Source organism: Dromaius novaehollandiae, chromosome 25 (genome assembly GCF_036370855.1).
Source record: "Dromaius novaehollandiae isolate bDroNov1 chromosome 25, bDroNov1.hap1, whole genome shotgun sequence".
In the NCBI taxonomy this organism is placed as follows: domain Eukaryota; kingdom Metazoa; phylum Chordata; class Aves; order Casuariiformes; family Dromaiidae; genus Dromaius; species Dromaius novaehollandiae.
The window spans coordinates 751,556-767,007 of record NC_088122.1 but is presented as its reverse complement, the minus strand read 5'-3'; the positions used below and the strand labels follow the sequence as shown (position 1 = coordinate 767,007).

The window sequence follows — 15,452 nt, the reverse complement described above, 5'->3', positions numbered from 1 at the left end:
CCGTGGCCTCGGGCCCGCGGCGGAGCAGCCCGGCCGCTCGCAGGCTGGGCGCGAGGGTCGCGGCCCGGCGCCCCCGGGAGCCCCCCCGGCCCCCCCCCCCCCCGACGGGGCGCACCCGCACCCGGCGCAGCCCCGCAGCCCCTCGGCCTCGCTGCTCGTCCCGTCGCAGCCCCGCGGAGGAGCCCCGGCAGCGTCACGGCCCACGCCGCGCCCCCCCCCCCGGTGACACCCCCCCCCCCGTGCCGTCACCCCGCCGGTGCTCCCGGCGCGGCAGCGCTGATACCTGGGAATTTAGGAGGCCTTTGGCAGGGAGCTCAGGGAGCCCCAGCACACAAGTCCCCAAGACTTCGGGGAGAATTTCAGCTACCTTTCAATAACCAGCTCCTTCCTCCCGCTTCAGCCGAGCCCTCGCGTCCTGCGCGACTCGCATGGAGATGCCCGAGCTCCCCGCTGCGCCCGGGCTCGGCAGAAGGCCCTGACGGCAGCTGCCGGAGCGAGGTTTGGGGCCGCGAGCAGCCTCCACTAAAGGCCGTGACACCGATCCAGCCTTAAAACCGTCCCCGTCCCGGGGCTACGACCCGCAGGGTGGCCGGAGGGGACGAGGGTTTGCGCTCCTGCGTCTCAGTGCTCTGGACGCGCAGCAGCTTCGCCGTCTCCCTGCGCAGGGAGGCAAAGCGGGGTCCCGCTCCTCATCCCACCCTGGGGAAACCGAGGCAGGGCAGGGCAGAGGGCTCCCTGCTCCCGGGAGCACGGAACATCGGCTGCCAGGGAGACAGAGACTCTGCTAAATTAATAAAAAAGAGAAAGCAGGCAAGAAAGCCAAGTAGCAGCTGGCAAAAAATATTGATCATCAGACAAATTTAATGAGTCAAAGCTAATGAATTCTCCCTGGGGAGACTGGCCGGGGGGGGGCAGTGAGCACAGATCCTATGGGGCAGGGGAAGCGCTGGCAGCCCCGTGCCGCAGGGAGCTGCTGCCCCCCCGGAGCAGCCGACAGCCCAGCACGGGCACCGCCGGCTCCGTCACCGCCGGGAGAAACGGGGCTGGGCCCCAGGTGCCCGGGGCAGGAGCCATGGCAGGACCAAGTCCCCGTGGCCCACGCTGGAACCGGGAGAGAGAAGGGGCACAACCGGGAGATCCATCTCAGACCCGGCTCCCAGGGGGGGTAAATCGGCTGCCAGAGCAGGCTGCGCCCCCAGCCCCGCTCACCCAGCCCGCGCGGGGCCCGCGGAGGCTTTGGTGCTCTCCGCGCCGGCTCCCAGCACGCGGGGTTGCGTTTCTGCTGCAGCCAGGACGCCCGCAGCTCTCCCAGCACCGGCCTGGCTCAGGCTGATGCTCCCCGCTGCAGCCAAATAACGTTGATCCAGAACGTCGGAAGGAAGCGGGGGGAGTGAAAGGGAAGAGAAACGGCACTTATTAAACTAAAAGCATTATCTAAGCAAGCTGGCATGAGAGCGGTCTGCATGAACGCTTATTAAAGTGCACTTGAAATCAGCGGCACTTACTTCTGGTGTATCAAACAGGTCTGTGTGGTAGGTGCACGCGGGGACGGCTGTGCTCCCTGGGGAGCCAGGCCCCCCCCCCCACGTCCCCCCTCCTGCCCCTCGGCTGGGGGCAGAGCCTCGTGAGGCCGGGAGGGACCCGCGTCAGGCCAACGGGGCGAGCAGAGCTCCCGCTCCCACAGCGGGAAACGGCTGGTCCCTGCCGGCATCGGTCCCTCCTGCCTCCCGCCCCGGGCAGCCCGTCGCGGGGAGAGGAGCCGGGTGCGTGCCGTGTCCCGGCCCCGGTGCCCCACGCGCTGCCCCCGCCCCATCCGTCACCTTTCAGCAGCCTCAGGCAGAGACCTGGCCCCAGCCCCAGGCAGGAGCAAGCGCGGGGACAAGGGCACGGAGGAGGCAGCGCGGCTGGGCCATCGCTGCCCGCCGGAGCAGGGGGGGCCACGGCAGGCGCAGGGGGTCTCTGGTGAACCGCGGGGACACGCGGATGCTTCGGGAGGCTCCGGTGCAGACGAACCCCCGACTGCGAACAGCGCGACTTCCCTCGGCCGCGGGCTCGCTGCCCCGCTCCCTGGTGACAGCCCAGCCTGGGGAAGCGGTGGCAGGGGTTACCGAGACCTGCGGTCACCAGCGGGGTTTAAAGAAAAACCTCAGGCATCTCTCACTATAAAAAACAGATCTTTTATGTAAAAAATAAACCTAAACAAACCCCACAACCCCCGCTGCCATGCTAGTGACAATACAAAAGGCCGATTCCCCAGAACACCGTGGAAAACAAAGTAGCCGGATCCAAATATATATAAATTGTCAACTTACGAGATTGGAAATAGCACCTTGCTTGTCCCCCCCGCCCCTCCCCGGGGAGTCAGCCCCACGCCCTGGAATGACCAACGTGCTCCGAGCCCCACGGCCGCCCCGGCCGCAGTCCCCCCCCCCCACAGCCTGCCAGGCCGGGCGGGCGGCGGCGGCGCAGGAGCCGTGTCCTCAGGCTGGACGCCCCCGGGGATTGCTGGGCCGACCGGCGGGGCTCCGGGCTGGGAACCGGCCGCACACGCTTCCCCGGGCACCGCGGTGCACGAGCTGCTCGGCCCCCACGGTCGCGTGAGCAGAACGAACCCACAAGCGGGATCCCTGCTGGAAAGGATCCCGCGACACCGAGCAGCATTTCCAAGGGCGGGGTGGGCAAAAGGGATCTCTCAAATCCAACCTCAAACCAGTATTAAGAGAGGACAAAAACACTTTTCTGTCTGCACTGCAGGGTCAAGTAACAAAAAGAAACAGAAAAAAAAAAAGGCCGGGGGAAGAGACTGGAAAAGAGCAGGAGCTCCATCCCGCACTCCTTCCCTCGAACCGGGTACCGCTGCTCTCCACCAGCCGGCTGCTCCAAAGGCCTCCCCAGTCCCAGGCAGCGCTGCCTCTCCGCTGGCGCCGAGAAGCGTCTCGGGGTGAAAGCGGTCCCTGTGTTGTCCTGCACGCAGCCGGCCCGAGACACACGCGGCAGCCCCGCGCCAGTCGCCGCTGCGTGTCATCGAGTGGACGCCAGGCCAAGCAGGCAAATGCTCCCGTGTGCGCCGTGCTGTAGATGCTTGTGAGGACACGGGCCACACGCGCGTGCACGTCCGCGTGTGCACGTGCCCAGGGGCTGGCTGGTTCTTCCCCAGGAGCTGGGCTGGGAGAGGCGGAGGGGCGGGAGGGCTGGGGGTGCCTCTTCATTTGGCTGGTTTGGTGATGATGCGGGCGGAGAAGTCGAACAGGTTCTTGTTGATCTTCCGGAGGGTGCTCACCTCCTCTTCTAGCTCGCTCACCTGGATCGTCAGATGCTCCTGGTCTCCCACCAGGTTCTGCGAGGGAGGAACGTGACAAAGGAGCCTCAGGCACCGGGGTCTCAACTCTGGCAAGTGGGCGCTGGCGTTTCCCAGGACAGCAGCAACCCCCAAACCACTGCAACCCCCAAACCACCGCATCCTCTCCCACCTTCGTCCCCCGCTCAAAGCTGTGCCCCTCCTGTCTCCACCACGAGCAGATTCCAGGGCTTGTCCCTCCCATTCCCCAACTCTGGAGAGTGCCCTCAGGACCAGTTCTGCCTTATGGGGACCCCACCACAGGATCTGCACCAGAAGGAAGTGCTTCCCCCATCTCACGGGGGGGTCTCACCTTTTCCCTTGTCGAGCACATCTGGGAGTACATCTTCTCAGCCTTTTCCAGGTAGCTCTCCCCAGACTCCTGCAAGGACCAGACAGCAGCAAATGACACAGGGAACCTGGGTCCTCTCACGGTGGCCCCAGGGCAGAGCTACCCGCTGGAGGGGAAAAGAAACCCCCTTGGTCCCCAGACCAGCCACAGGGACCAAAGCAGTGACCGAGCAGAGACTCCAGCAGCTTCGCAGCCTGTCCTGGAATAGGGAAGGACCCCTTTCCCTTCCAAGGGGAAGGCCTGCGCCCTGCGCTGCTGGGCAGGGGCTGAGGGTCCCAGAACAGCCCCCCGGGAGTGCCTTGCACAGGCGTCCTCCCAGCTCCTCTCCCTGCAGCAGGCAGCCCGGGAGGGGACTGCAGGGACAGGGCGCGCTTTGCCTTGGCGGCACGAAGCGCTGGGCACGCCGCGCTGCGGACTGCGCTCCCCAGGCACCGCGCTGCGAGCGGAGGAGCTTGACTGACAGCAAGAGTGACATTTCCAAAACAGCACGGGAGCTGGCCCTGCCGCCGTCTGCGTGCTGTCCCTCTCCCGAGCAGCGGACAAACAGCCCCTCCTGGAAAGGCTGACACCTCCCTACAGGCAGCTCATCCATCAGAGGTGACAGGGCTATCGCTCTCCCGGGGACGGGCGCTGACAGAGGCGAGAGAAGCGCGGGGACTCCCTGTAGCGAGGCCAGGAGGGGGACGGACCTGCCTGGCACACTGAGCCTCTGATCGCTCGCAGAGCGGATCCTGACAGCGCCTGTTCGCTCCGGCGGGCCTCCCCCGGCTGGGGACAGCCGCACCAGGCCAGAGCAGCAGGAGCCGTGGAACAGCAGAGCGAGCCCGTGCCCTGGCGCAAGGCTGGAAGGACAAATGACTGCACCAGGCAGACTGCAAGGGGAACGCGAGGGAGGAAGAATGGATTTCACTGCATTGGAGAACGAAGTTTGTGCAGGGGAAAACAGCCTCTTCCAAAAGAAAAAACAAAAAAAAGCTATGTGCGTGGGGGGATCTTTGCAGGCAGGACCTTGGGTACAGCAGAGCAGCAGTGCCCAGACTGCCTCCTGATCCCTCCACGTCACCACTGATACTGGGGCAGCGACTTCAAAGGGACCCCCTGCATCCCCCCGACGACCTGCCCCAGGAGCCCGTGCCACCCGGTGCCCCCAGTCCCGCAGCACCTCTCCCTTGGCTGAGGGCAGCCCGGAAGCAGCTGAGAGCAAGAGGACAGTCCTGTCCCCAGCCTGGCAGGCTGCCTCAAGGCTCCACTGCAAGTGAGTTAATTTGGCAATTCCACCACTTTAAAAAACAGCACTTGGGGAAGTTTAGCTGCACTGGCGAGGGCAGGGGCGAGGATCAGATGTGCACAGGAGGCTTCTTGTGGAAAAGAGAGTACTCCAGGGCTGCAGCTTGGTGCAGGGATGGGCCCAATGTCCTCCCCAGAGCTGTGTGCAAGCACAGGCCTGTCTAGTGCCGCTGCTCTGCCCACTGCCTCAGCCTAAACCATCAAGCTAACCATCCTCCTGGCCCTGAGCCCACCACTGGGTATTCGGACCCTCACTGTCCGATGCAAGAGAGACATTACTCTGTAAACAAGGTGCACGCCAGGTCCTTCCACCCACAGCACTCGAGGGCTACTCCAGAACGGGCTGTGAAGCTGCTGCCTCTCAGCAGCGCATCAGCGAGGACCAGCCATCTGCTGCTGCTCTGGCTGGAGGATCAGTCTTGCACTCCCATGCACAGAGCCCCCTCTCCACCCCACTTCCATCTGCCCCTTCCCAGCAGCTCGCTGGTCCCTGTGTACCTGCTGGTGGAGCCCGAGGCGCAGCGTCACTCCCTCGTTTCCCTGGTCATCACTGCTTTCGGTGCCATGGAGGTGTTTGCTGAATTTGGGGAGAGGCACGCTGGGTTTGCCGTCCGGGTTAAACATGTTGGCTGGGGCCAGCACGATGAGTGCGTTCGTAACTGGACCTGGGGTGGGACAGAAAGGAGAGAACAGTCAGACTTACTTCTCCCCCCAGCAGGTTTGCATCCCCAAGGAGCAGGCAGCTGTAGATGGGCAGGGCTCCTGCATCCTTCCCCAGCATCTGGGAAGTACGATACTCTAACAGCAACGAGTAGTGCTTTTCTCCCAGTCCTCTACGATCGGGAGCAAGGACACCCCTCCGTGCCCTGCCTCGGCAGGCAGCGAGGAGAGGACAGCCTGCGCTCACCCGCGCGCGGGAGAGTGCGGCGCTCTGGCCGTCCTCTGCAGAGTGAGCCATCCATCAGCAGCTGCGACTCACACAGCAGCCTCCTGGTAATGATCTATCACACGTACACGTTTGGCAGAGTTAATGAGCACTTTAATTACTGCATTTACCCACACAGGCTGCTGCTTTCTGTCAGCAGCCCCCTCCACCCCCCTTTCCAAACTCACACTTACTGGCAAACTCCCACCACTGCCTTCCTCTCCCCGTCAGACACCCCTCCCTCCAGCCCCCATCCCCAGCCAGTGCCCCCCGGCCCCAGCGCTGCCTGGAGCACACCCCCGGCAGAGAGGAGCAGCCCGAGGGCTTGTGTGCAAACACAGCCGCTCAGTCACCGCTAGTGAAACCCCAACCATCCATCTTCCCCTGCTGAACTCGACAACGTGACAGGAAAGGTTAAAAGGAGCCAGATCCACCTGAGCGAAGGTGGGCTGCTGCAGAATCGCGGCTCTCGCACGGAAGTGCTGCCAGAGGGAGCAGGGAAAGGTGCAGAATGGGGCAGAGGGAGGCAGCCTGGGGGGAAGCCTAGGGGGGCAAGGAGCCAGCGGAGGCTTTCGGCCTCTGCAGAGGAGAGGGACGAAAGCACCTCTGATGGTGGAAGAGGGCTCCCTTATCATCATCTCCACCTCCAGCCAGACCAGAGACTGCTCTAAACTCGGATCCTGCTCAGAGGGTGAGATTGCTAAGACTGGATCCTTGCTGGCAAATTAAAGGCTCTGTCAAGTGCTCAGTCTGGAAGCTGCTATGCCGGGTGCCAGGAATCCCAGGCTTCTCTCCGAAGCTGCTCTTTGCCAAAACATTGCTGTAATAAACCGTTTGTTTTAATGTTGCTCCCTCGCTAAGGAAAAGAAGCTTGCTGACTCTTATGAAAATAGCCATTAGGGATATTACCGCATCTGGTTCACCAGCCGGTCACAGACAAGTAGCTCGTAAGGAAGCGTCAAGAAAGGCAGAGAGGACAAAATCTCATGGACTAGCCTACAAATTCCCAGCTCTGCCTAGTCACCATCCAAGGCCCAGAACCCCCAGCAGAGCCAGCCCAGCCCTCTCCCACCTCTTGGGCCCAGCCCCGAGCTCCAGCGAGGATGCTAATTCCATCCAGAGCCACCTCGTAATGGATGGCTCAGGCACCAGGCTGTGAGTAACATCCTGCCAGTGTGGGAAGAGGAACTCGACTCAATCAAGGGAATAAATAATCCAGCTTCCAGCACTGTGGCAGCTGCCAGCAGGACCAACTCAGATGGAGCCTCCCTGTGTCGGCCAGGTAGGAACAAGCCCTTGAGGATTATCTGTGCCCCAAGGCTTTTGAGGACAGAATTCGCATGACCAGAAGGTAACTGATGCCTAGACAGATTCTGGGGCAGTGCTGGCAAGGGAACCCAGGTGTCCTGGCTCAGTCAGGCAACCATTGCTCCCCTCATCCCAGAGACCTGCTGCCTCCCTTCAGAGCGGTGCTTGTGCACTCAGTGCCGGCCGAGGTGGGCAGTGGGCTGACCCGCAGCAGCCCTGCCTTGCCCGGCACAGTCGCAGCGAGCAGCAGCCCAGTTTCTGCGTCCATCCCTCTGCCTGTGCTCTGCCCCCCCGCCTGCCTGCTTCAGTCAAGGACGAGCAAACCTTGCTGGAAAAGCCCCCTGCGTCCCTCTTGCCAGCGCAGCCACGCTCCTCTCGAGCCGGGCAGCCGCAGCCCTGAGCCACGCTCCAATTCCGCTCATCTATTTCCAGCACTATCATGTGGGGAGGCCAGTGGTTTCTCATTTGCCCTCAGCTACCTCCCCTCTGCCCCTGTGAGCAGAGGGACCTCATTCTCCTGGGCACAGCAAGCCAGAGGTTGCTGTCACGTCAGCTGCAGCAGAACAGCCCACGTCATCGCTGCCTTGTGAAGAGAGAGGCTCTGGGAACATGCTGGGGGGCAGCAGGGTGGCAGCATGGAACAGACCTTGCTCAGGGGGCCAACATCACTGCTCACAGAGGCAGCGAGACAGGCAAAGGGGAGGCTGTGACCAGCTGGAAATGAGCACTGCAGGGAATTTCCTGCCCCACTAAGATCAGGGTTTGCTCCCAGCAGGGAGGGAACATCAGGGAGAGAAGAGCCCCAGAGCTCCTGAGAGAGGAAAGCTGTGAATACACTGTCTATCGAGTCTGTGCGCAGGGACTCTCCATCCTGCGCTCCCTACGGTACAGCTCTGGTGTAGGCGCTCCCTCGGATGGCATCTCCTGAGCCACATGCAGCTCCCAAGCTGCTCCCATGCCTGGATTAAGCACACGAGCAGCAGCAGGGCAGTACTGGTGCCAGGGCTGCTGGCATAAGCCAAATCTCTGCCCACAGCAAGGAACAAGCCAGCAAAGGCTGCGGAAGGCAACCTCACCTCACGGCCCTGGCACCCAGCAGCATGGTCACCCTGGTCCTGTCCCTCATGGGAAGAACAGGGGCCTGTGTCCATCTATGCTGCCCCTGCAGCCTCAAGGAGGGTCTTAATACCTGGCTTGCAGTGAAGACTTGACTACCTCTCCTCTAATGACTCACACGGCTCAGAGCTTTCATCTGCTTTCACCCTTCTAACGCTATTGCAGCAAAGCTGGATGGATGCTGTAGTAGATCCCCATCTTCAGTGGAAGGGTGAAATCTGTGACTTACTCTCTTACAGTGCACAGAGGGTTTGTTAACAGACAGGAGAAAGGCCAAAACATTATTTCGGACAGCTAAGACATCCCCCTCTAATGCCTCTACCTTTTCTGAAAGCACGAAGCAACTAGCGAAGAAACGGCTGAAGTGCCCAGGGCAGCTTCAGAGCAGCAGAAGTGAGACAGCAGCAGCTTTTGACAGCTGTAGAGGAAAGGCTCCTGGAGACGGCACCACGCGGGCAGCCCTACCTTTGTGATTCATCGTCTTCAGGCACTGCTTGCTCTGGATGTCCCACAGCCGGACTGTTTCATCGTGTGAGCCAGAAAGCAGCAGGCTGCCATCTGTGGAGACCGACAGACACGTCACCTGGTTCCTGCAACGGGGAAGAGAGAAGGGAGTTTAAACGCAGAACGACCCAAGGTCAGATAGAAGCAGAAGGAGTGATGCTGGTGGTGCGGGCAGATGCGGCTATGGGATGTTTGGCAGGGGTGACTGGTACCTCACCTGTGCCCTTTGAAGATCTTCCCATTCTCCCGCTCTGTCTGGAAGGTCCGGTCTCTCTGGACTGGCTGCAGAAACGAAGGAAGGAAGACAGACAGCAGCTTAAACCCAGGAAGACTGAAGCCAGAAGGTCCATCACTGTGCCTGGACGGGTTAGAGGTGATTTTCCAGGCCGCAATCTCTCCCCTGCCTGGTTCTTTGTGCCCTCTAGAAAGTTTCCTCTCTCCTGCCCTACCTCGCTCCCTCATCGCTGCTGGGAACACCTCTCACTGTAAGGGGAGCAGCCCAGGCCAGCGGCCTGCCCTGCGGTGGCAGAGAAGGGTGCTCAGGGTGCAGGGCAGCCCGGGCCGTCTGCCATCCTGGCAGATCACACCAGTTACGCAGGCGGGGAGGGTGACGGCGACCCAGGACGCCCTGCCAAGGCTGGGCTGCACCAGGGCAGCACCAAGCAGGTCTGCGGCCCCCATCACTCACCCAGGCACACAGGTCAACCTGGAAGATGGAGCCGTCCATGCCGCCGCAGAACATGTGATACTCGGAGAGGTCAAGAGTCACAGCCATGATCCCCACATCGAAGAGGACAGAAAGAAGGAGCTCTCCAGAGGAGATTTCCCACAGCTGGAGCAAGAGCAGAGAGGAGAATTAGGGGCTTAAATGTTAGCTACACAATCAGAACACACTGCTTGGAGTTTGCCTGCAGGGCAGGGGAAGAGGACTAGAGGTTCCAGCTCTGTGCCAGCCCTGTCTGGAGGAGCTGGCCCCTGGGGCTGAAACCTGCACAGCTCCATCTCCTTTGTGCCTGAAGGAACATCAGTCGGGGGCATTAGAGGAGCTGAACCCGGCATTCCCTGGGGACAAGAGGCACTGCAAAGATGTGGAGGCCCAATCCTGAGGGCAGGTGCAGAGAAACTGCTCGTGTTTGGAGAAATGAAAGCCTTTAGGTCTGGCAGCTCTGAGTCATCGCAGGGACAGCCAAGAAATCGTGCTACTGCAGCCCTCACGGACAGCTTTGCTGCAGCCCAGTGGAGACTATTTTTTAACCCTATGGGGCCTGCAAACCTCTGAGACACTTGTTTGTTTGGGCAGCTGCAGGGCCTGAGCCAACCCTTACCTTCGCTGTCTGGTCAAGGGAGGCTGTGGCTGCTCGCGCCAAGGGCCCTCCGAAGCCACAGCACAAGTCCGTGATAGGGAGGCTGTGTCGGGACCACACGTGGCGAGGGTCGGGGATCTGGGAGGGCTCCGCCTGCAGCACGCTGTAGCGGGGAGAACAAAGAGAAGGATTAGCACCGCAGGGAGGAAACGCCGCCGGTCAGCAAGAGCGACGCTGGGGATGCCACAGCAAAGCGGCTGTGACGGGAGCTGGCCAAGGCTCCGCTGCCTCCGGGATGGCTCTCCCGGGTGCAAGAATCAAACAGAACGCAGAAGCTGCCAGCAGCCACAGCGCATGTGATACCGAGGCCAAGGGCCACTACTGAGATCCCCATCCCAGAGGACGCAGACACAGTGACCTCAGCTGCCATTAGCTGCGGAGGGAGAATGAGAACTGTTTACATAAGAGACCACTGCAAAGGGGAAGGGAATAATCCACTGCCTGTGTCCACTGGGGAAAAGCCAGAGGCACATGTTGCAGCTTGTGAAATTTAGATGAGACACTAGGAAAATCTCTCCAGCACTAAGAACAACAACACTAGAACACACTGCTGAAGAAGGGCCCAGACGTATCATCACCAGTGGGTTTTAAGAACAGCTTAGACATGCGGCAGGGTTGGCTTAGGTAGAGCTGATTCTGCCTCAGGGAAGAGGTAGCTGATCTCTCATTCCAGTGTTCCTCGTCCAGATGCTCTCTGTCCCCAGCACGAACGGGCAGAGACCTCCGTGCGGGGCACCGTTACCTGTAGAGGTTCCACACCAGAGCCAGGCAGTCCTTGGCTCCCGAGAGGAAGTGGCTGCTGTCGTCAGTAAAGCAGAGGCATGTGAGGTCCTGGTAGTGTCGGTTCAGGATGGCTAAGAGGTTCCCATTGGAGACCTAGAATAAAGGAAAGGACACAAGAATATTAAAAAAACATAATATAATATATATAAATATCTAAAATATTAAAATAAATCATATTTAATATATTTTAAAATAAGAGCATTAAAAAAGAGCAATGCTGTGCTCTCCAGGAGGCTGTGTGCCACCCCAGAGGTAGCGGCATTTCAGCAAGGCTGCGTGGTCTCAAGCCAGCGGAGGCTTTGGGATGGACCAGGCCACAGAAAGTTCCCTAAGCCTGGAGCTCTTCTTGTAGGGAGGCAATGCTGCAGCTGGGGAGGGAAGTGAGGAGGCAGCGAGGGAGGCCCATACAAAGAACAGAATCAGCTCCCTTTCATTGCCTGAATTAAACCTAAAAATAAAACCAAACTGCAATTCAACGGAGAATAGGTAGTTTCACAGAGAAGGCGTAAAACGAGAGCTCTTGGAGTCCATTTCCAGGTCTGTGATGGATTCCACACAGCCTCGCTAACGTGCCCGTTTTCTCAGCCGGAAGGACAGTGCTTTCACCCTCTCCAGCCAGATGCTCCGAAACGTTTGCAAGGCGAGGCTAGCTGGAAGCAAACGGAAAGGGACGAGTTTTGCAGATGAGGAAGAGCAGACATCAGCTCGCAGCATCATGAGCAAGTAACTCCCACTTGCTGCAGTCTCAGCCCCAGCATTTCTAGTGAGGTGGGGGGTTTTCCAGCATTGCCACAAGCACATTTTTAAAAGAAAAGTCTGATGAATTAAGATAGAGCCGCCCACATAATAAGCCTCAGAAACATTCCCCAAGATTGAGAGCTTTGCAAGTTAGACATCTTGTTTTCTAACCCCGGACTTTGAACTAGCTGTGTTTTTTATTTGCTTGGTGAAGTGCTTAGAACATTTTGTGAGCCCACTCCTGAGCAGCGCAAGGAGCGGGTAAACACAGCAGCGAGCTGCGCACCAGGAGCAGCCCGCTTGCTCGGCTGACGGCGTCCTTACCTCCCACAGGTAGATGCTCTCAGCGACGCCCGCCAGGATGTAGAGACCGTTGGGAGACGCCGTCAGGCAGGTCACCGGCCCAGGGCACACGATCTTCTGCTGGAGCTGGTCCTGGGAGCACAAAGGATACCGTGGCCGTTCAGCACGGGACAGAACAGGGGAAGGCAAGGAGAAATGAGGCCCTGGCTTGGCTCAGACCAGGCCACAGGGGAAAAGACTCTTCTGACAGCACCCAACTCTTGCCGAGGCTGCCGGCATCTAGGCAGCACCCTCAGCCCACGGCAGCACTACTAGAGCTTGGAGATTCAGTGCTGAAGGGACCCAGAGAGGGAGACGGTGGAGAAACACAGTCCCTGGGATGGTGGAAATCACATCAAATTGCTCTGCATTTCGCTGGGTGTTTAGGCCCATGGGGGAAAATAAGGACAGGCCTGTGCTCCCCTCCCTCCCTCCTCCACCCATGCAGAGGTCCAGGAGCTGCGGGAGAGGTGCCAAAACGCGAGGGATTTGAATAGTGCTACGCTCCCCTGTTGGGGAACCCTAGAGACTGAGCAGAAGATGCAAAGGCTAAGAAGACTACAGCAAAATAATATTTTTTCTTAAAAAAAAAAAAAAAGAGATGACCTCCCACAGCCTGGGAGAACTGACGAGCAGGGCTGACACCCGCTCCTTGCGCTGCTCCCAGCTCGGGGAAGAGGAGCAGGCAGGAGGGAACAAATCCTGGGCCGGAGCCAGGAAGGGGCCGTGCGTGCGCTTAGCTGGGTAAAACGATGGGTTGTTGCTGCGCTCTACAGCGAAACTGAAGGGAAAGGCAGGGAACAAAGAGATGACGGTTGTAGGACAGAGGATTTTTGCTACTATCCTGCCCTAATTTAAGTGCACCTGGTGCACAGCCAGGGGGAGGACAGAGGATGGTCCTGTAGGGGCTGGTTCAGTTTACGTAGCGAGGTTTGAGCCCACGGATTTGCCATTTTTGGTTGGAGTGTCAACATGGGGGGGTCTCTAGGGACAGAGGGGAGCCCAGGGCACCGCACAGAGACAGGGGGTCCCTGGGGACACGGGGGTGCCACCATAGAGACGGGGGGTCTAGGCACAGAGCAGAGCCCGGGGCACCCCACGGAGGCGGGGGGGGGTCTCTATGGACACGGGGGGGGCACCATAGAGACGGGGGGGTCTCTGTGGGCAGAGCGGAGCCTGGGGCACCCCATGGAGTTGGGAGTTCTCTATGGACACGAGGGGGGGCACCATAGAGACGGGGGGGTCTCTACGGGCAGAGCGGAGCCCGGGGCACCCCATGGAGTTGGGGGGTCTCTATGGACGTGGGGGGGCCACCACAGAGACGGGGGGGTCTCTACGGGCAGAGCGGAGCGTGGGGGCGCTATCATAGAGACAGGGGGGTCTCCACGGGGGACTCGGGGGCGCCACCATAGAGACGGGGGGTGTCTATGGAGAGAGGGGGGCTCGGGGGCGTCGCCATGGAGACGGGGGGTCTCCGCGGGCGCCTCGGGCCCCGCCGGGCCCGGCCGCACCGGTACCTTCCTCTGCAGCTCCCAGACGTTGATGTAGCTCTTGCCGAGCTGGGCGCCCAGGAGGTGCTCGCCGCCCAGCAGCGCCAGGCCGCGCGGCCCGCTGTTGCCGCCGCGGTAGCCGGGCAGGGCGGAGCCCGAGTGCAGCTCCCACACGGAGCAGTTACAGAGCGGCCCGGCGGCGTCCGACACCAGCGCCACCTCCATGGGCGCCGCCATCTTCCCGGTCCGCCAAGGCCAGAGAGAGCGCCGCGGCGGGCTAGAGCGCCGCCCTTCCTCCGCTCCACAGCGAGGCGCCGGCCAACCAAGAGCGACGCCGCAGCCGCTCCCTTTGGCCGCGCGCGGAGGGAGCCGCCTTTGCCTTCCGCGCGCGCCGGGAAGCTGAGCAGGGCCCGCCCCGTCCCGGGCCTGGATGGGAGACGGGGAGCAGGCGGGGCTCGGTGCCCCACGGGGGCCGCCCGGCTGCCCCACTGCACCCTGCGTGCCTGGGCACTGCTGCCCCATAGCCCCAGGGACACGCTGCTGCCCCACTGCACCCTGCGTGCCTGGACACTGCTGCCCCATAGCCCCAGGGACACCCTGCTGCCCCACTGCACCCTGCGTGCCTGGACACTGCTGCCCCACTGCACCCGGCATACTGGGACACCCTGCTGCCCCATACGCTACAGCTGCCCTGCACACCCCATAGCCCTAGGGATGCCCCATAGCACTCCAGGCGCCCTGCACGCCTGGCTGCCCCATAGCCTTGGGGACACCCTGTGCACCCTGCTGCCCCATAGCCCTACGGGCGCCCTGCACACTCCACTGCCCCATAGCGCCCTGCATGCCCGGCTGCCCCACAGCCCTAGGGATACCCCGCACACCCCACAGCACTAGGGGCCCCCTGCATGCTGGCACAGCCGGCTGCCCCATAGCGCTGTGACATCCCCGGTTCCCTGCTGCCCCACCGCCTGGGGACCCCCCCCCCCCGGGGAGGCTGACGTGGGGCACAGAAACCTCAGACAAAGCAACTTTTTTTTTTTTTTTTTTTAATATTTCATCAACTTTACAGGGTTACAATTGTCTTAAATATTCTGAAGTTTAAATACAATCTGTATAATAATGTTATTATAAAATGTAAACTTTCAGTGTTTTTATTTTATTTTATCTTTTTTAATAATCAAAAGTTTCAATACCTGAATGTTTGCAAAACTGAAATATTTCACCGGAGGCCCTCAGGACAGTGCAGCCCGAGACCCGCCGCTCTCAGAGGTAGAATGTGGTTTTTATTCTTTTTCTTTTTTTTGTCTTTTGTGTTTTTTTTTCATTTTTTACCTGAGTTAAGGTATGCACGCTGGATAAATGCGTCTGCAGCTGTGTTCATTCCTTTTTCTTTTCAAACCCCAGAGAAACTGATTTTTTTTTTTAAATCGATATGCAAAAAGAAAAATAAAGTGGAAGGTAATACGCTCGCTCTCTCTCAAAAAAAAAAAGGGAGGAAGAGTAGGGGAAAATAAAAATAATTAAAAAAAACCAGTGACTGTACAAATGCAAAACTCACTAAAAATCTAACCACCCTCCCACCCTGGTCACAAAAAAACCCCCAAACACGTGACAAAGGCGCAGCCGCCCCGGTCACTCCCCGCGGGCAGCCAGCGGCGCCGGGGAGCAGTGTTAGCCGGCACCGGTGGCACCGGTGGCCCCGGCGGGACGGCGAGCGCGGGTGCCCCGTCCTGCCCAGACCCCGGCGGCCGCGGGCGCGAGCTCGGCTGGCGGGTGCTCGCCCGGCCATGGAGCCGGCAATCGCCCGTCCCGGCCGAACCGCCCCCGGATCCCGGGCTAAACCGGCCGGAGCCGCGGCTGCCGAGCGGATCCCATCCACGGCCGCCGAGTGGATCCCGTCCACGGC

The 15,452-nt window shown here is 60.4% G+C and overlaps 1 protein-coding gene across 1 annotated transcript; it reads right to left on the bottom strand.

Annotated features, from left to right (window-relative positions):
• Positions 1-2,157: 2,157 nt before the first annotated feature.
• WDR18 (WD repeat domain 18) lies at positions 2,158-13,858 on the bottom strand. The gene is made up of 10 exons (XM_026108353.2): positions 13,574-13,858; positions 12,039-12,149; positions 10,936-11,069; positions 10,155-10,296; positions 9,518-9,661; positions 9,047-9,111; positions 8,791-8,915; positions 5,475-5,641; positions 3,651-3,719; positions 2,158-3,337 (listed from the first exon to the last, which is right to left on the bottom strand). Exons 1-10 carry the CDS (start codon positions 13,781-13,783, stop codon positions 3,206-3,208), a joined length of 1,299 nt encoding a protein of 432 aa, XP_025964138.2. The 5' UTR covers positions 13,784-13,858; the 3' UTR covers positions 2,158-3,205.
• Positions 13,859-15,452: the final 1,594 nt, after the last annotated feature.